Source organism: Aedes aegypti, chromosome 2 (assembly GCF_002204515.2).
Source record: "Aedes aegypti strain LVP_AGWG chromosome 2, AaegL5.0 Primary Assembly, whole genome shotgun sequence".
Lineage (NCBI taxonomy): Eukaryota > Metazoa > Arthropoda > Insecta > Diptera > Culicidae > Aedes > Aedes aegypti.
This window is the reverse complement of record NC_035108.1, coordinates 154177562-154197452: the sequence shown is the minus strand read 5'-3', so window position 1 is coordinate 154197452 and position 19891 is coordinate 154177562. Positions and strand designations below refer to the sequence as shown.

Here is a 19891-nt window from a genome sequence, read left to right as displayed (position 1 = left end):
GTTAGACAACCATTACTACTAGGGGGACCGAATATACCTCTGTATCCCCACAGTTGTCATAGAAAGGATATTGGGTTTGTGGGATAAGTTAAGTATCTGGGGTCGCCTATGGTTGGTGATTCGATCCATTGATTCACACTATTGAAGGTTTAACTACCACTCCCCATTTTTTAATATTGCAACATCTCAAAAAGTTCAGAATCACCAGTGATCATGAGTTGCATGGAGGGAGTTCAACCGTGCCAAACGCTCTACTGATTGGAGTCTATACCGAAAGGCTCTGACAGACTATAACAAGGAAATAAGGCTTGCTAAGCGGAAATCATGGGTCCTCATGTGTGAAAGCATTGAGAAGACTCCGGTAGCTGCCAGACTTCATAAAACTCTATCGAAAGACCACTCCAATGGTCTGGGAACTCTCCGAAAGACTGACGGTTCGCTCACTGTGGATCCCACAGAAACACTGAGTGAAATGCTGAGGACTCACTTCCCTGATTCAATCCCTGAAGCGAGCGTGAACGCTAATGGCGACAGACATGGCGTCTCGACAAGAGCTCCTGTCATGGGACTCAAATACCAAAAGAGACGCATTGAAGGTTGCCAAAGAAGCCTTTACGCGAGCAAGGGTGGAAAGGGCAGTGAGATCCTTTGAGCCATTTAAATCTGCTGGCATGGATGGAATTTTCCCAGCACTTATCCAGAAAGAGGAGCAAACGCTTATTCCTCCCATGATAGAGATTTTTAAGGCCAGTTTAGTCTTAGGACATATTCCAGATGACTGGCGTCAAGTTCGAGTTGTCTTTAACCCGAAGGCGGGGAAAAAAGACAAAACCAATCCCAAAGCATACAGACCGATAAGTCTGTCGTTGGTGATGCTCAAAATAATGGAAAAGGTCTTAGGAGAGTTCTTAAATTCAAAATTTATTCAAAATTCGCTTACCAAAGTGGAAAATCTACGATCTCAGCACTACACATGCTAGTCAACAAGATCGAGAAAACTTTTCATGCAAAGGAAATCGCCATCGTGGCATTTCTTGACATTGAGGGTGCATTCGATAACGCTTCCTATTCGTCTATAGTGTCAGCAATGCATAGGAGAAAATTTGACCCATGCATTGCTACCTGGGTACATGCTATGCTAGCAAATCGCCGAATCTCATCCGAGTTGAGCGCCACTGTCATGGCCACAAAGGGGTGTCCTCAAGGAGGGGTACTTTCACCTTTGCTATGGTCTCTAGTGGTTGATGATCTACTTAATAGCTTGGAAAAAAGAGGATTTGAGGTTGTTGGCTACGCTGATGATGTTGTCATCATTGTACGCGGCAAATTTGAAAGCGTTGTCCTTGCAAGAATGCGATTACACGCTCTCCTGGTGTCTGAAAGAGAAACTGGGAATAAATCCTTCAAAAACTACGATTGTTCCTTTCACAAAGCGCAGAAAGTTACAGCTGCAACCTCTTTTCCTTAATCAAACACAATTGGTTTACTCAAATGAAGTCAAATATCTTGGCATTACGCTTGATGCTAAACTCAATTGGAACACACATCTTCAAAACATGGTAAATAAAGGTCTCAATTCTCTGTGGGTCTGCTCAAAGACCTGTGGAAAGAAGTGGGGCCTAAAACCTAATATGATCATGTGGATATATAAAACCATCGTTCGGCCTAGAATAGCCTACGCTTCCCTTGTTTGGTGGCCAAAAACAAGCGAGGTTACGGCTAGAGCCAAGCTGGACAAAATCCAACGCGCTGCGTGCGTCGCCATTAGTGGTGCAGTTCGCAGCACCCCTTCATTCGCCCTAGATGCAATGCTTAATCTGCCCCGGCTAGATCAATTCATAAAGCTGGATGCTGAAAAAACTGCTCTGAGGCTAAAACGATCACTAAACCTTCTACCAGGTGATTTTACCGGTCACCTAAGCATACTAAACGAATTTTCTATAAATCCAATTGTAGAAAAATGCAGTGACTGGATGGAAATGGTTGTGAATTATGACATATCATATACGGTGGCAAGAGTGGCAAGAAGGTGGACCGAGTATTCCTCCAGGCTCAATCAAATTCTACACTGATGGATCGAGAATGAACAATCGTTCTGGATCTGGAGTGCACGGACCAAGAACTAAAATCTCTGTCCCTCTCGGACAATGGCCTACAGTTTTTCAGGCTGAAGTGTATGCTATCATTGAATGTGTGCAGCTCAGCGTAAAGAGGAATTACAGAAATGCCACAATCTGTATTTTCTCCGACAGCCAAGCAGCTCTTCATGCTCAGAAAGCTTACACTTTAAACTCAAAATTAGTGTGGGAATGTGTTCTTGCTCTAAAAAACCTAGCCATCCGCAATCGAGTTAAACTATATTGGATCCCGGGGCATACGGGTCTAGAGGGTAATGAAATTGCCGATGAGCTAGCCAGGAATGGATCGGCCAATACATTCATTGGTCCTGAGCCATTCTTTGGTATATCAAACTGCTCACTAAATATTGAACTGAACAGCTGGTTGTCCAGTCAAATTATATCCAATTGGAAAACAGTTTCCAATGCGAATCAGTCCAAAAGATTCGTCACAATTAATTCGAAACAAACATAAAAACTCATTGGTCTCAACAAAAGGAACCTCAGCACTTACACCGGTCTAATAACTGGACACTGCCCCAGCAGATACCATTTACAAAAGATCGGAGCCATCCAAAACCCAAATTGCCGTTTCTGTAGTGAAACGTGCGAAACCTCTCAACACATTCTCTGCTCCTGCAGTGCACATATACAACGAAGATCCAAAATATTTGGCAAGCCCTTTTTGGAGCCGGCCGATATTTGGAACGCATCTCCCAGGGAAGTGGTCGGCTTTATCAGGCTGATCGTACCAGATTGGGGGATTCACAATGCTGCAACTTAGGACTTCTGCCCATCAATGGCAGATGGCTAAAAGTTCAGTCACTGTGCAAAGTATTCCGGTGGCGTTCTCGCCATTGAGTGTCTTTGTAAAAGCAAAAGGGTATATCACAATAGTTCTAAAAAATGGACGCAGTGATCTCACACCCGACAGAAGGAGATGATGAGTTGCTGTTGTAGTGATTGTAAACTTCTCCAGGAGAGTTCTTAAGGGTACCTATTATATTCTAGTTTTGAATTGAGCTCATGTCCGGATGGCAAATAAAAACAACATGAATTTTCTCCGAAGTTTTCGAACAGTTTCGACATTATAGAGGAAAATGTTCTTGAACTAGAAATAATAGTCTTAAGGTGAAGATGAATCGTAATCAAATCTCAAATTTTGAAGAGCCAAACATCCGTTTGGGTTGAAAACTTTATCAAATGGTCACTAGCTGGAGGTGCCCAATCGATCAAGTTTTCAACCCAAACGGATGTTCGGTTCTCCAGATTTGTGCTCTTGAAATTTTGAGGTGCGGCTTCGATTCATCATCACCTAAAAGATAAATAAGTACAGTGGAATTCCGTTTTTGGCATGCTTCATTTTTGGCACCCCTCAATTCTGGCAAAAACGGATCTGTTTTGGCAACATTTTTTAATGCCATTAAAATTTATACAGTTTCATAAACATCATTGTATCTTTTGTTTTAGTCATTTGAAAAGTAAGCCAGCTTCAAGCTTACCGCATTTCAGAGCTTAATTTTCGTCCATATTCCCCCAAATCTTACCAATTTCTAGGAGTACCATACACGCTTTTTTTATTTCCATATGGTCATGTGTTAGCAACGTCTCATAAAGCCATTCTTCGCTATTAGTATTTCAACTAGAATTCCAACATCTTTTCTCAGGCTATATGACCAGCCCACTTGAGTGTGCCTGTTGGTGATAAAGGTACGGTAAAACGGGGTAACTTTGATAGTTTTTTCGAAGAAAACTTGAATATTTTGGCATTTTGTTTCAAAAAATTATAATTTATATTTTTAAAACAAGTACTGGTTTCCTAACTATCGATTGCAGTTGATAGATTGCCAAAAGATTTATTCTGAATAAATATATAATTTTTCATACAATCGACAGTCGGTTTTCTGTTTTGGGGTAACTTTGATAATGTATACTCCATCGAACAAAATTGAATCAATTACGGAACATTTATAGGGCGTTGCATACCTCTAGGCGTTTAACGCTATATGGAAATTTCTGACTTAGATTACAAAAATGCTCCCAGTTTGTAAAAATGCGTTTCGCTAAGAGATTTGAGACCAAAATCATATTCTACGACAACTTGGCTGTCAAGGATAAGCGACGAACTCATAATGACTCCATCAATTAGTGATCGTAGAACCGATTGTGTGTAAGCGATTCAAAAATGCTAAAATCTTTTAAATTTTTAATATTCAAATATGAAGCCTCAAATGTACTTGATTCCAACGAAAATAGCTTTGACATTAAGTGTCATATTAATACTCTTTACATTTGCATTCGTTTAGCTTAACTGATTAACAGACTCTTTGTTATTTTGTTTAGTATGTTGTGGATCTCGCACTATCAAAGTTACCGGCATTATCAAAGTTACCCCGTTTTACGGTAATAAAAATATGTTTCTTAGGATTTTGACAAAGCACAAGTCAATGCTTGTGGAAGAGGAACAAAAAGTCTATGACTCACAAAAAAATTGTATTTGTAATATTTCCAGCCTTCCAGCGGAATTCGGAGATCGTTAGTGACAGTGTGGGAAGTCTTCATGAACTTTTGAAAATTTCCATCGGAGACTTGTGGATTTTTAGAAATATTCTTGAATTGTGTCCTAAAATTGCTAGCAAACTCTTGGGTAGATGTCAATTCCTATCTGACTCCTAAGCAAGATTCTGATAATTCTAAGCAAGATTCTGTGGATTCCTAGCGAGCTACTTCAAAGTTCTAGCGGGTTATGTGGGTTCTTAACGGACACCTGAAGATTCTTATCGGGTTCTTGGATTCTAATTGAAGCAATGAAAAGCTTATTTGTGTATGCACGAAATTATGGCAAACAGTTATGGATCTTGGGGTGCTCATACGGCTTGCGGGCCGCATGTTGGGCATCACTCTTATATACCAATTTGTAATTATTTCTAGTGGAATTTTGCATCCATATTTCTATGGAAAATCCAATTGTAGGCTTAGTCAATATTTTGTTCCGAAAAATATCATAATTTATGAATACAGTAATTGATTGCAGCAATTTCTGTATGTCTTTTGACTGTAGTCAATCATTTGATATGGGATGTCTTACGCCAAGAAGAAAGAAAGATGTCTTACGACACAAGAAATATAATATTGAGGAGCCATTTTCAAATTACCGAAAAAAATTGTCATATTTATCGCATGGTCAAACTGATTTCAACTGATTTGTTCTGTTCATTAAATTTAACGACCCCTTTTTGAGTTCTTTAAAAAATTCCGGGGACCCCTAAACATGAAATCAAATTTAATTGAAGAATCTTATAAAGATCCATCAGATATCATTAAACTTACACCCAAATCACTACAGTAATCCATTACAAATAATGCAAAAAATTTGCTATGATTTTCTGGAGCCCAACATGTTCCTAAGGTATAAGAAACTCAAGAAAGGATCTCACCAAAACCCAAAAAAATATTCTTTCCGACCAGTTAGTTGGGAATATTCCAACTCCCGCATACAATTTACCAAATGGTGACAAAAGGGCTATGTATATTATCTTGCGAATTGTCTCAAAAAGTTATCACAAGATTTGAAAGACTCTGCTGCTGGATGTTCAATGTATTCAGCGATTCTTTGCAGTAATCGCATAGTTGACCCTCAACCAAAAATTATTCATGAAAATATGGTTCAATATTGAACCATTGCACGAAAAAACGAACGAACGAAATTTAGGAAAGAAATCCTGGTGAAATCTCAAATGGAATTTCAATATGATTTCTTGAGAAATATATTAAGGGGTAATAATTATTAAGCAACTGATGAATAATAATATTATTTTGCAAGAAATGTTTGAACAGCTCTGGCGATTTTATTTTATGGGTACCGTGGGGTAAGTGGATACAGAAAAATCAACAGTCAACTTCATTATTATATACAGCTAACGTGGATAATGTAATTCAAACTTTTTTCTGTGGATAACAAATGAGGGGCTAATATACTTTAAATCGTCATTTATTTAGATTTTTCTGATTGTTATGTATTGAGTATGAGGCACTTAAAAATTTGCGCCAAATGATCCACTTGCCCCACCATGGTGGGGTAAGTGGATCGCCAATAAAAAAAAATCTGTTTTCAAAACAAATGTGGTGTAATTATGTACAATAAGAATAATACTACTCTCGTTCTTGTTATAAGTGCTAGTAATGTTACATTTTAATACTTTAAAATTAAAAAAGTATCTCTATTTTATCAAAATATAATAAAAAATATGTATACATTAGTTCACTTTAATTTGAACAAAAAAACAACATTGTAACTAGAATAATTTGGAGAAAATTCATTCATTTATACACATAAGTTTTACAGAAGTATTGTAGGATTATTCCCAACAATGTTTTCGAAAAATACTCGTAGTTTAGAAATATTAGTTACATATACTTTTGAATAACAAACTGAAATCCCTTTATTCTATTTATGAATATATTTGTATCATGTGTCTAGAACAATTTATATGGTCAAATAAGGTACGATAATATGCTTTCTATTGGAAAATTAGTATATTTTGCTCTTTCGCAACTCAGCTTAGATAAACCACGAAAAGTTTCGTGTGGATTTTGAAATTATTATACTTTTATATATTTTTTATTTAAGGTTAAAAAAAACTTTTAGGTGGATTCTATGGAATTTTCTATGGTCAATTTGACAAAGGCTGCAAGGAATGAATAAAGTTAAAAGAAAACAACATTTGCGGATTTAAAAATTTATTAAAAATCTCGTAAGCAGTCTGCCAATAAATAATAATAATGCTTGATCCACTTACCCTACCCCATTAAAAAGTAGGGGTAAGTGTACCATGTACAATATATCTGTATTTATTTATAAAAATCACATATTTTTCATTGAGTTTCATTTAATAAGAACTGAAATGCTCACCATGTGTCGAAAAAACTAATAGTATTCGATTTTAGACAGAGATACAATGGATTTTTGATTGATGGAAAACAATTTTCAAATTAATTGATTTTTGCCGCTAACAAGTTTGCTTGTGTTAGTGTGCGTGTAGTACCAGTTTTGCAATAGTATCAGTGTGGGCGTAAGAATATATCCTAAAATGAAGCAATGGTGCGAAAACATTCAACATATTCAAGTATTTATGCTTAATATTGACGAATGATCCATTTATCCCACTGATACACTTCCCCCACTGTACCTTAAATAATATCTGAAAGAATCACTGAAAGATTTCCTAAAAGAATTAAAAAAAGGGTTAGTAGATGATTTGAAAAAATTGAGAAAATTTAAGGAAATGTTTGAGCGAATCACTGAGGTACTTGTAGCTGAAATATCTGTAGCATTTAAAATTCGGGAGCAATCCCTAGATAATTTCACACATAAAACAAATAAAGGCCTGTCAGAAAACCACAGCAACCACTTCTTTCTATACAATAATATAAGCTATAGTGGATTTCCAGAAACTGTTAAGAATAAATGTACAGAAGAATGTAAACATAATCCTAAAAGAATTATCGAAAAAAAAAATCGCTTTTCTATATGAGAGCAAGCGATATCTTTGAAGGATTAACTGAATGAATAGTATATACATTCCCAGAAGATGTTTCGATGACATGTGCACAAGTGACAAAGTGACGATAGTGTCAATTTTTAGCACATCAGCTCTCCTAATGGCTTCTTCAAGATCAGTATTATACTGCAGGGTAGACTGAAGGTTTGAATATACATAAAAAATGCCCGTAACTTTATTTCTATCAGAATTTTAAACATCAACACTTGTGTGTCTGAAAGAGTATTCCGATAAGAAATTGTTCAGCAAATTTATGGTGAGCTCAAATGGTTCGAAAATAAGATTCTGTAAACTCCAAGCATATACGTCTTATGAGAAAACTTTTTTTCAGAATTACCACTTCGAGGTCTACTTATCTGATAGCTTCTCATAGAACAAAAATTAAGCGATCAACCGTGACAGCTTTGGGAGTGCTTGTGGTTAACCAAAACCTCATGGAAAATTCGCTATGCAATGGTCAACCCAAGTTCAATTTCTATAGTACTGATAGTCCAAAAGTAAACTTTGAGACAATTTCCTGATGTCTTCTTCTTCTTCTTGGCATTAACGTCCCCACTGGGACAGAGCCGGCTTCTCAGCTTAGTGTTCTTATGAGCACTTCCACAGATATTAACTGAGAGCTTTCTTTGCTTAGTTTGACATTTTCATATTCGTATATCGTGTGGCAGGTACGATGATACTCTATGCCCAGGGGAGTCAAGGAAATTTCCTGATGTCTGATTCTCATATTTTTGGGGTTACACTGATAAGTGATTTCAGTTAATCATAGACTCTCGGAAAATATGTTCTGAAATGATCACTCCGAGATCAGTACATCATTTGAAGCCATAACAACTAGGAAGAATTTGATGAGGCGATTTCCGAAAGTTTGATACCCATATTCCTCATTTAGAATCGTAGCATTTAGACTAAAGTGGACTCGTCACTCAAAGTGAATGTGTGAAAAAAGGCGTTGAAAATCTAGTAGAGATACTTATAGAGATAAGTGATCTCATGAATGTTTGCATATACATAACCATCCAGCAGTAAAACAGTATGTATTGGAACCCCTGGAGAATTTTAGAGAATATTAACGAAGATAAGGCTCCGGAAAACGATCGGCGTGAAAATTAAATGTTGTTAAGCAAATAACGTGATAATATTTAAAATAAGATTTAAATTTTAATCCTATTGAAAACTGCCAAAAATGGATCCATTTTGTTGACAAAATTACGAGGGTGCCAAAAATTAAGCGTGACAAAAAGGGATCCCACTGCATTCCAAATATTCTACAGAGATCTTTGCCAATAGATCTGCCTATCAGACTGAAAAATGTTTATATGACTAACTAAAAGTTTGCCAGTGTTATGTAAAAAACATAAACTTCCCCACAGTTTTATCGGAAAATCACATTGAAGTGATATCGATAGCTTTTTTCCGAGTATTTCAACAATACAACCCGCAGATAAAATATTGTTATCGATACCACTTAGAAAACTCTCCTCGAACCACCAGAAAGGACTCTGCAGAGGGGTTGCGGCTACCGGCGAGTGCCACTCGCTTTCGAGCAAATCATAATTAATTGAATAAAATTTCATTTCATTACACTCACTCGACCAATTATCTCTCTCTTTGCAGTCGCCCCCGAAAGGTGCCACCATCCCATACAGGCCGAAGCCGCAGATGAACGGACCGGTCATAGTAGCAAACGGCCAGGCGTACACCATCCAGGGCAACTACGCCGTTCCAGCACAGGAGGTAAGGACTCGAACAATTCGCTAATTCCTCATGCGTACATATCTATATTGCTCCAGTTGACCTGTATCTCTCTATCTATTGCTCTGATTCTTTTATATATCTTTCTCTTTTTTGCCCATCCTTACTCATATTACACGCTTACGTCGAGAATAGAGATACTTTGCTCCCGTCCGTGTAATTAATTTCTTTCGCCATTGTTAGCACTCAATCCTTCAATTGAACCCTACCGATGCTTACGTTAAGTCCTTAATCTGATTTCTCTCTAGTAGCGTGCTCCGAATCCAGTACCCCCCTTTGCTTCTTCATACAAAAAATGTAATTTCTTTTCGATCTCTTTTTCTCTATTGCCTCGACCGATCACATCTCCACCACCCTCCAACGTAATGGCTCGATTTTGCGATTCTAATCTCATCTCTCATTTTTCTCTCGACCACATTTATCTTTTGCCACCATACCAACCTGAATCTGTCTCATTCTACACTGTTCTCTTGAAAAAAAAAAAAAACATTGAAACTCGTGTGTAGACCTGCACAGTATTTCCACTAGCCATAGCCGGTGGCTTGCATGCGGCAGGCATCTCAGGTTTAGCCGATCCATTACTAAAAGGAACACATCTACAAGGAGCGATACCTCCACATCATCTACAACCGATACCTGATGTGAGTCTAATCGTTTTTTGATTGGTGCCGATTTACACCAAGTCGCCCATCCGGATCCTCCAATCACTCCCCTGTTCCGGTTCCGCGTGCCATCATCTCCCGCCCGTCTGTCCCTGACTCCGCCCTATCGCAACTAACCGCACCGAAAAACTCTGGTTTGAATGCAATTCCTGGACCTTACCCCCCAAGTCCGACTCGGCCGCAAATATACTCACTGTAGATTGTAACCCCCCCGTTTTATGCATCTGTAAGCGCCAAACATCTGTGTCCCGCATTCCGAACCTGTCCTGTGTAGTCGAATGGGAGTGGCATCCCCGCACCCGACTTAGATCTTTGTCCTTCTGTTGATTCGTGCCTTGTAGGTTGTAGATACCATACCCTTGCCTCTCCGGTCGCTCCACTTTGACACCAGGACACATTCCACCGTAGTGGCTTCTAACCCGGCATATAGTCTTCCCACAGTTATGGATCAACTGAAGAACAATATACGGTTAATATTATGGTGACGCTGTACCAAACCAGATTACCGTCCTGATAATGCAGAATATAGTTGAATTTAGATAGAGATTCCAACCGTTGTTCATCCGAAAGATCAGAACACTATAACAGCAATTGTATTATGTATTGTAAGCACACGTTTTAGCATTTCTTTCAGAATCGTTTAGTCTTTGATTTAAAACTGTGGTATGGTTTTCAATACCCCACAGATATGGATCAATGTTTCTAAGAATATGATAGACATTGTATCTCCTTGGAACAGAGAAAATGTGTTAAGGTTCATTTTAGGTGATTGCAAAGCTGTATAAATTGGAAGTTTAGGTACGAAAAATGGTTTTCGTGTTATCGCAAAAGTATTTGACGAGATATTCTTAATTTAATCCAACACTGATCCATAATTGTGAGATGACTATACCCTTCATCGTGCAGTAGGTAATGCTCGCCTTCCATAAATATTTAATCAAATTTACAACGTACGACAAGCTTAGAAGTCTGCTATATTAAGCAAGAGTGTGCGGAACTTATGCTTATTTAAGGTTTTCTAAGATGCAAAACTATTATTCGAAAGCGATAAGTTATTTCAAAGATCAAAACTCAGTGTTAGTGAAGTAATTAACAGAATTACATACTTTCTAATGAACTATAGTTCACTGAAGCCTCAGGAGTCTGTAATATGAGTCAGAACGGTAATTGCGAGTTCAACCAAATATAGAAGCAGAAGCGAATACGTCTTTAAAATTCCAAAATAAAGGCCTACTAAATACTGTATTGGTGTGTTCTATATCGTTAATAAAGATGAAAAGAACTAGAGAAATCTTTGAAGTATTCAAATCACAGTTATTTCAAATTGTTGAAATAACGTAGATGAAACGACATGATTGGTTAATGTGTGTTGTTCCTTATATTTTGTTACAAGGTTTAGAGTATAATCGCAATAATCACCATGTGAGAGAAGTACAGCAAAAGCGACGTAATATTTCAATTTATGTGTTGCTGCATACAAACATATTTGATTGAAACCCAGACCATTTTTTATGTAAAATGTATATTGCAACTTTTCTGCATTCCGATTATTATTGCATTTCATGCAACTGTCGATTGATTGTCTCTAACTATGAGCCCCTCTATGTCTTCGAACATTTCTGATCCTGGAGGCACACAGAAATAATCCGATATTTGAAGCCAATATGCACACACACACACCGACACCGAAGGTCCTTTCCGGATTTAGTTTCCAATCGTGTAGGTATTGAATTGAATTGAATTGAATTCCATTCTATTACAACGACGCAACCCATTTCAATTCAGCAATACTGTTGGTGGAGCTTCGCCACAGGCCAGAATGACCGCTGGCTTCTCAGCCCTTTTGGACCTGGCCGTATGTTGTGTCAACCCGACAATGGTCATTCCCGGATTCCTTTCATATGCCATTGGTCGCCCGATTTGGAGCATTGTTCAGTAGGCGCGTATACAGTGACGGACAAATGTTAAAGATCATCTAACCTAAATGTTTTATAATTTCTTAATTAGCCTATTTACATTGTGATTTTGCGTCTACAAGTTCATTTACCATTCAATTTTATGAACAACGTTTTTGTGGGGAAACTTAGGACATAACGCCCATGTCAACCCTTCAGTAGTTACGCTGTTGTATCGTGTACAACAGTGGAGAAAAAACCTCGCTTTTTGTACTCCGCGCCAACACGGTGTATCTGGCGATGGTCAACCCCTCGACAACTGCAGTTAACTGGAAGGTTAAGGAAGAAAACCTCGAACATTATTGCTTGGCTGCTTGGGCACGTCAGGAGTTAATCATCAATATTAACCTCCTTTTCCCGAGCAGCCTAGATAGCCGCGTAGTGTCGGTAGCGGTTGTTTCAACTGGCTAAGAATTAACACTACGGATTGCCTGTTCCGGTGGTAAAAGTCCACCTCACAGGTGACCCCTAATTTATGGTGTGATGCGTACCGTGCCTAAGAATGAATGGTTAGGGGGGTCTAAATAAAACCTAACCGCAAACGGAGCCTGTGGGGTACCAGGGCGCCCTCCACAGTATTGAGTCCTTCCTGTGCTACCCGGAGCAATGGTGCAGGTGACCTTGTGTTTCTCCGAGATAATCGGCTGCCCTTCTTCAGTCTCTATCTTGAGGCTTAATAAGGGTGGGATTATGAATATGTTGACATTTAATTTAAATTATCACCTATATGGATTCGCATTATGCGTTTTACACAGTGTATTCTGTGCTCTTTCGCCTTTGGCGACTTTAAATAGATACCGATCTGGTTTTTTCGTTGCTGGTCTTTTTCGTGCTGAGATTGCAAAAAGCTTAATCCTGCCTAGTTTGGGTAGTGGCTACGGTTAGGTTAGCTCAGATCAATCTTCAGCATAAAAGAACAGCAACGATCAATCTTTGCAGACTCATGCAAAATGGTGCAGCCCAAGTGGCGCTAGTTCAAGAACCCTACTTTCGTAGAGGGAACTTCTATCTAGGTAACCTTGTGGACCCAGTTTTTGCTACTTTTAGCAAGCTTGAAATGGCAAACTCGCGCTCCATGCCCCGCGCATGCGTGCTCGTTAATAAAGCAATCGTTGCTACACTCATTTCTGAGTTAACTACCAGAGATGTATGTGCTATCACAATCGATGTTTCTGTTGGTGACCTCAACAGGAAATACGTCTATTGTTCGGTATATTTACCACATGATGAACCATCCCCAACGGATGACTTCAAACGAGTTGTCGTACACTGCGTAACAAAAGGCCTTCCGCTGATTGTGGGCAGTGATGCCAATGCTCATCACATCATCTGGGGCAGCTCGGATATCAATTTGAGAGGCTCCAGTCTGATGGAATACTTAAGTAGTACAGACCTTGGATTACTTAACATAGGCAATCGCCCAACCTTCATGGTTTCTAATAGAGAAGAAGTGTTAGACATAACGCTCTGCTCGAATAGAATCAGTCACGAGTTGACGAATTGGCATGTATCAGATGAGGAATCATTATCTGATCATCGCTACATCTTCTTTGAACATTCAAATGTAACTGCGCAGACTTTGCGTTTTAGGAATCCCCGGTCAACAAACTGGGAACTCTACATTGAATTGGTTGCGACCAAATTTCATGGATATTCTCCGTCCATTGAAAATCCAAGTGATCTGGATGATGCCGTTGATACTACAACATCCTACATTATGGAAGCTTTTGAAGAAGCATGTCCTCTGCGGTCTGTAAAGACTACAAGAGGGACCCCATGGTGGAATTCCGATCTGACTAGACTCAGGAAACAATGTAGAAGGAGTTGGAACAGACGCCGTTCAGCTGGATCAGAGTCGTTCAAGTCAGCTCGCAAGGCTTACAAGAAGGCTCTTCGTTCTGCTGAACGATCCGGCTGGAAAAACCTTTGTACAAATGTTTCCAGTTTGAGTGAAGTCAGTCGGTTGAACAAAATTCTTGCAAAATCTAAGGATTTCCAAGTGAACGAAATTCGCTTACCTAATGGTGACTTTACTTCTTCCGATGAAGAAGTTTTAGAATGTTTATTCAATACACACTTCCCCGGATGTGTGGACATAGCATCTACGGATGAATCAAATGTCTTTTCATGTAGTTACGAGTCTCTGGCCTCGGCTCGCAGTATCGTAACTACTGAATCGATTCAATGGGCACTTAATAGTTTTGCTCCTTTCAAATCTCCAGGAGCGGATGGGATTTATCCTGTTCTGCTCCAAAAGGGATTTGAGTTTATCAAACATGTTTTGAAAAAGCTACTTGTAAGCAGTTTTGCTACCGGGTACATTCCCAAATCCTGGCGTGATATTACTGTAAAGTTTATCCCAAAAGGAGGACGTGCGTCGTATGAGGAAGCGAAGAGTTTTAGACCAATCAGTCTGACCTCTTTTCTTCTGAAATGTCTGGAACGGATTATCGATCATCACATCCGTGATGTTTATTTGGCAAACATGCCTCTTCATGTGAATCAACATGCTTACCAATCTGGAAAGTCCACTGTGACTCTTTTACACAAAGTTGTATACGATATCGAGAAAGCATTCGCTCAGAAGCAATCGTGCTTGGGTGTTTTCTTGGATATTGAGGGTGCCTTTGATAACGTGTCTTTCGATGCCATATTGGAAGCCGCACGAAACCATGGGCTACCTACAATGATTACCAATTGGATTCATCAAATGCTCAAAAACCGACATCTCTTCTCGACATTGCGTCAATCAGCGATTCGAAAATTGAGTGTTTGCGGATGCCCCCAAGGGGGAGTCTTGTCACCACTTTTGTGGAATCTCGTAGCAGATACGCTATTGAGGCAACTCAATAATTGCGGTTTTCCAACTTATGGATTTGCCGACGACTATCTAGCTCTGATAGTTGGTATGTGCATAAGCACCCTATTCGACCTGATGCAAAGTGCTCTTCAGGTAGTCGAGAGTTGGTGTCGCCAATATGGCCTTTCGGTTAACCCGAATAAAACATCTATTGTTCTTTTTACGGAAAGACGAAACCGCGATGGAATTCGACCTTTACGTCTTTTTGGCACTGAGATTAATGTGACTGATCAAGTAAAGTATGTCGGAGTCATTCTAGATTCCAAACTTTCATGGACACCTCACATTGATTTCAGAGTCAAAAAAGCTTGCATGGCCTTCGGTCAATGCCGGCGAACCTTTGGTAAAACTTGGGGCCTCAAACCCAAATATATCAAATGGATTTACACAACAGTTGTTCGACCAATATTGGCATATGGATGTCTTGTGTGGTGGCAAAAGGGCGAAGTGAGAACAATCCAATCAAAATTGGGCCATCTCCAAAGGATGTGCTTGATGGCGATGTCTGGTGCGTTCTCTACAACTCCCACAGCAGCGCTCGAGGCCCTTTTCGACGTTGCGCCACTACACATATATCTTAAACAAGAAGCACTTTCTTGCTCTTACCGTTTATGGGTACTGGATCTACTGGAGAAAAATCCAGTGAATCGTAGATCTACACACACTTCGTTGTTTCCACTTTTGGTGAATTGGGACAAAATTGTCCTTGCTCCAAGTGATCTCACAATTGCTTGTAACTTTCCTTACAGGACATTTACCACACAATTCCCTTCACGGGAAGAGTGGACGTCTGGCTATTTGGAAAGAAGTATATCAAACAATATAGTATGTTACACTGATGGCTCCCTTCTTGAAGGTAGAGCTGGTGCAGGAGTATATTCTCGTGAGCTAAGGCTGAATCAGTTTTACTCACTTGGTAGAAACTGCACCGTTTTTCAGGCGGAAATATTTGCTCTTATGTGTGGAGTGCAATCAGCACTTCAACAGCGCGTAATGGGTAAAGTCATATACTTCTGTTCAGATAGTCAGGCTGCTATAAAAGCTCTCGCTTCGGCCAACTCAAGGTCGAAGCTTGTTATCGCATGTCGAACTCAAATTGAGGAACTGAATTCAGTCAACTCTGTAAACCTTGTATGGGTACCTGGCCATTCTTCCATCGCTGGAAATGAATTGGCTGATGAGCTAGCTCGCGATGGAGCATCGCATGACTTCATTGGCCCTGAGCCGGCTATTCCAATTTCGAAGTGCTGGGTGAAGCTTCAGATAAACTCTTGGGCGGCAACTCAGCACAAGCAATATTGGAATAGTTTGGAGTCGTGTCGTCAAACAAAATTGTATATTACTGAGCCATCTCCAAAGGTGGCGAAGTATTTAACAAATCTGTCAAAGCAGAATTGCAGTCTCTTGGTCAGAGCGTTGACAGGCCACTGCCGACTCAACTATCACATGGCAAATATTCAGCGTGCTGACTCATTTGTGTGTGATAGTTGTGACTCCGATTATGGAACTTCGTATCACCTGATATGTAACTGTCCAGTTTTTGCGCAAATGCGATTCCAATTACTTGGTAAACACTTATTAAGTGAAACTGAATACAGAAGCCTGAATCTTCAGGACATCCTGTTATTCTTAACCCGCTGTGGTAATGAGCTATAGGCTCTCTTTACGCTCACGCGTTTTGCAGTGCCCTTTTTAGGGCGCTGTTCGAACCCATTGTGGTATGGAGCTACATGCTCTCATTTCGCTTATGCGATCTTCCCTCTTCAAGGGACCCACTCCTATTTCCTCCCATCTTTCCCTTCCCTTTCCTCTCCCATCGGGTAGATGATGAAATAGGCTCAAATATGGCGATGGCACAAATCTCCCAACTGGTGGGGAACGTGCCTTTGGAGCCGGCCTTCTGATACCTGATACCGAAGGTTAAGGAAGAAAACCTCGAACATTATTATATGATCTTTTTAATCACTATCTGATAGACAAACAAATAGAACAAAAATCCATCTCTTTTCATCTTTCTGGTGTCAATAAAGAGTGATTCCAAGCAACAGCACCAAAATTTGGTAAATTTTTTAATTCATTTTTTTCTATTGAGCTGAAACTTTGCACAGTTTTCCAGTTCCATCTAAATCGTCATTTTCCGATATCAAATCTTCAAGTTGAGTCACGACTATTTTTTCAAAAGGGTGTATGTGAAAATGGTTCAAAAATATTCAAAAAGCTGCACAGCAAAAACGGTTCGTTCGATTGTTAGACAACTAAAGAAACAAAGTTAGACAACTAAATAAAGATTCCAAAAAAAATACACACAGTAAAAAAAAATTTTTTTTGCATTAAAAAACATAATTTTTGACACAAAAACTCAAATATCTCAAAACCCTATCGGAATACCAACGTAATTTTTTGAGGGAAAACGGTCCATTATATTAGCTATCTACCATAAAAATTTGGTGATGGTAAACCAATAAACAAAAAAGTTATGACATTTCAAACATGTCACAATTTTCACATTTAGTAGAAAAAAAAAATTTTTTTCGGTGTAAATTATTACGGGAACCGCAGTTTGTTGCTGATTTTATTGTTAAGGGCCTTGCGTGAATTAAACAAGTCGTTTTCATGTATTCATTAGTATTATGTATATTATATGTATAAATATTATGTATATGTATAAATATTATATGTATATGTATATATGTATAAATTAAAATGAATTAACAGATTACACGAAAATAAAATTTTTTTTTACCAGGATATTTTTTTTTAGAGTATGATCGATGAGTTTCTAAATGTTATATATAAACTTTAAAAGTTTTGGATTTGGGTATGCGTTATGAGATCATGAAAACATTTTATTAATACTTATTTATTTATTTATTGTTATTCAATTTTTTTACAATATCGAACACTTTTGCATCATTATCAGTACAGTTCGAGTATAGTTTTGCTTTAATTTTTTTTCTGACAATGGAATGAAACAGTGAAAATGTTGGGTTCCTTGGATCGTTTTCGCGTTATTATATTGCTCGCTGAGCTCTGATGCCGTTAATTCGTACTCTTCAGTAGTAGTAAAACAAAATGATAATTTTGTTAAATCTTCTTCTTTTCTGCGATTCGCCCAATCAAATAGTTCTTTTGCAGTTTTAATTGGATGCTCACGTTCTTTGGCTAAACTTGCTCTTGTGGCAATGCGCTTTATGGTTCCTCCAATAGCATCACAAGGACCTTTGCCATGTGACGTAGCAAAGAAATGCCATTCTGCATCAATTCCGTACTTTGATTTAAATTGACATAGGCTCGAAAAATTCTTACGGTTTTTGTACTGCGATGCTGCTCCATCAGACATGAAATATATCTTTCTGATTTCTTTATCCTTATCAACGCGTAAAAAGTTAATCATTTTGGCAATGAACAAATTTACAGATACTGAGTCGTGTCTTAAATCTTCGGAAATTACAATAAAACTAAAATGTTCAATTTGCGTACTTCCATTGAAATAAATAACAAATGGATGAATTGTAGCTTGTTGTACGTTCCAGTGATGGGACTGCACTTCATCTTGCAATACAAAGCTATAGTTTTCAGAAAAATCACAAATGACTAAAAATTCATCATCTTGTAATGTATTTTTCGTGTTTTTTAAAAAGCGGGATTGCTCTGTTTTAATAAAGTCGTGAGGAATTAAACTTTCTAATTTCAAGCAAAAAAATGACACAAACTCATCTACAGGTTTTACAATAGTTTCTAGGTCACACCTATCCGTGGTCACACATTGCTCAAATGATAACTGATCAATATAATTTTCTTCAAACTCAGCGAATAAAGTATTTTCCAATGATGAAGAATCTGGACAATCCGAACAAGATCGTAGATAGCAATTTGATGTTGTATTTTCACACAAAAGACTACCAGTTAACATTTTGATATCCTTTGATAAATTGATTCTTTTCAAACTATGTAAGATTAGGTTAATATTTTCGTGTGTTGTGCACACACAAACAGTATGTGTTCCTGAATTGGATAGAAGCTTGCATTGCCTTGGACGAAGGCTTGCAAATGAGGAAAAACCTACCTTAATATTTTCGTTAATTTCCTTGAAGCGTGTATACGCTTCTTTCAAAGTAGTCATCATTAATCGTTTTTGGATTGCTTGACGCTTTCCATCTTTTTTTACAGATACATAATCTTTTTGGCCAGGCATAGCTCTACTTACTTCATCGTCTTCAAAATATTGAATTATTTTTTCTTTTGTCTCATCTGTTAATGAAGTACTCGACCTAGCATTTTTGGTTGCAAGACAGTTATTTTTGAATTGTTTTGCCTCTTTTGCTGTATTTCTATTGGTTTTGAACTAATCAATGGCGTCTTGAATAGACCACGAGCTTGGCAGCATCGACAAAATCAATAATTTTTCTTTCCTTGTCGTGGCTAGATTCGAGAACCTTTCCTTCATATTCATAATTACCTCATCGTAGTCTGTATTTTCCACATCCTCAGGTTCTAATTTGAAGAGGTTTCTTCGTACAGCTTCGTTGATTTCACGGTATTTTTTCTCGGGATAATTGACGTAACCCATCTTAGTCCATTTAATCGGAGTCACTTTTATTCCAGCTATCCCTTCGTTGAAGCGTTCGATGTTGACCTTCTGGATGCACTCATCTTCTGATTGATTTGTTGAAACAGATGTCGCTGATGGTACCGTGGCAAGACTATCTGCACTTGATACTTCTGGTAACTCCTCAGTTGTTGTCGGTGCATCTAGTAATTCCTCAGTTGTTGTTGTTTTCGAACTTCCTGCAACCTGATCCACCGATGATGTACAGATTGCCCGTTTGTCAACGTTTAAACGGCAGGACGTACAAATGCGTAAATTTGTATTCAATGTAGACATTGGAGCATAACCAGCCGCTTTCAGTTTATCTATGGTGCTTTCGGTGAGATTTGGTAGCTCTTTCGAACACTTTTTTTCTGCAAACGGCCTGCAACA

The 19891-nt window shown here is 38.5% G+C and overlaps 1 protein-coding gene across 21 annotated transcripts in view; it reads left to right on the top strand.

Annotated features, from left to right (window-relative positions):
• The window catches only part of LOC5569595 (poly(rC)-binding protein 3), a 441652-nt gene that overhangs the window by 332298 nt on the left and 89463 nt on the right, over positions 1 to 19891 (top strand). For 11 of the 21 annotated variants that reach the window (XM_021842849.1, XM_021842836.1, XM_021842832.1 and 8 more), the window contains 3 exons: positions 9296 to 9415; positions 9569 to 9589; positions 9940 to 10074. In XM_021842849.1, the coding sequence (XP_021698541.1) occupies positions 9296 to 9415; positions 9569 to 9589; positions 9940 to 10074 (276 nt within the window). The remainder of the gene's footprint in view (positions 1 to 9295; positions 9416 to 9568; positions 9590 to 9939; positions 10075 to 19891) is intronic. The other 10 variants (XM_021842852.1, XM_021842850.1, XM_021842851.1 and 7 more) reach the window with 4 other exon arrangements.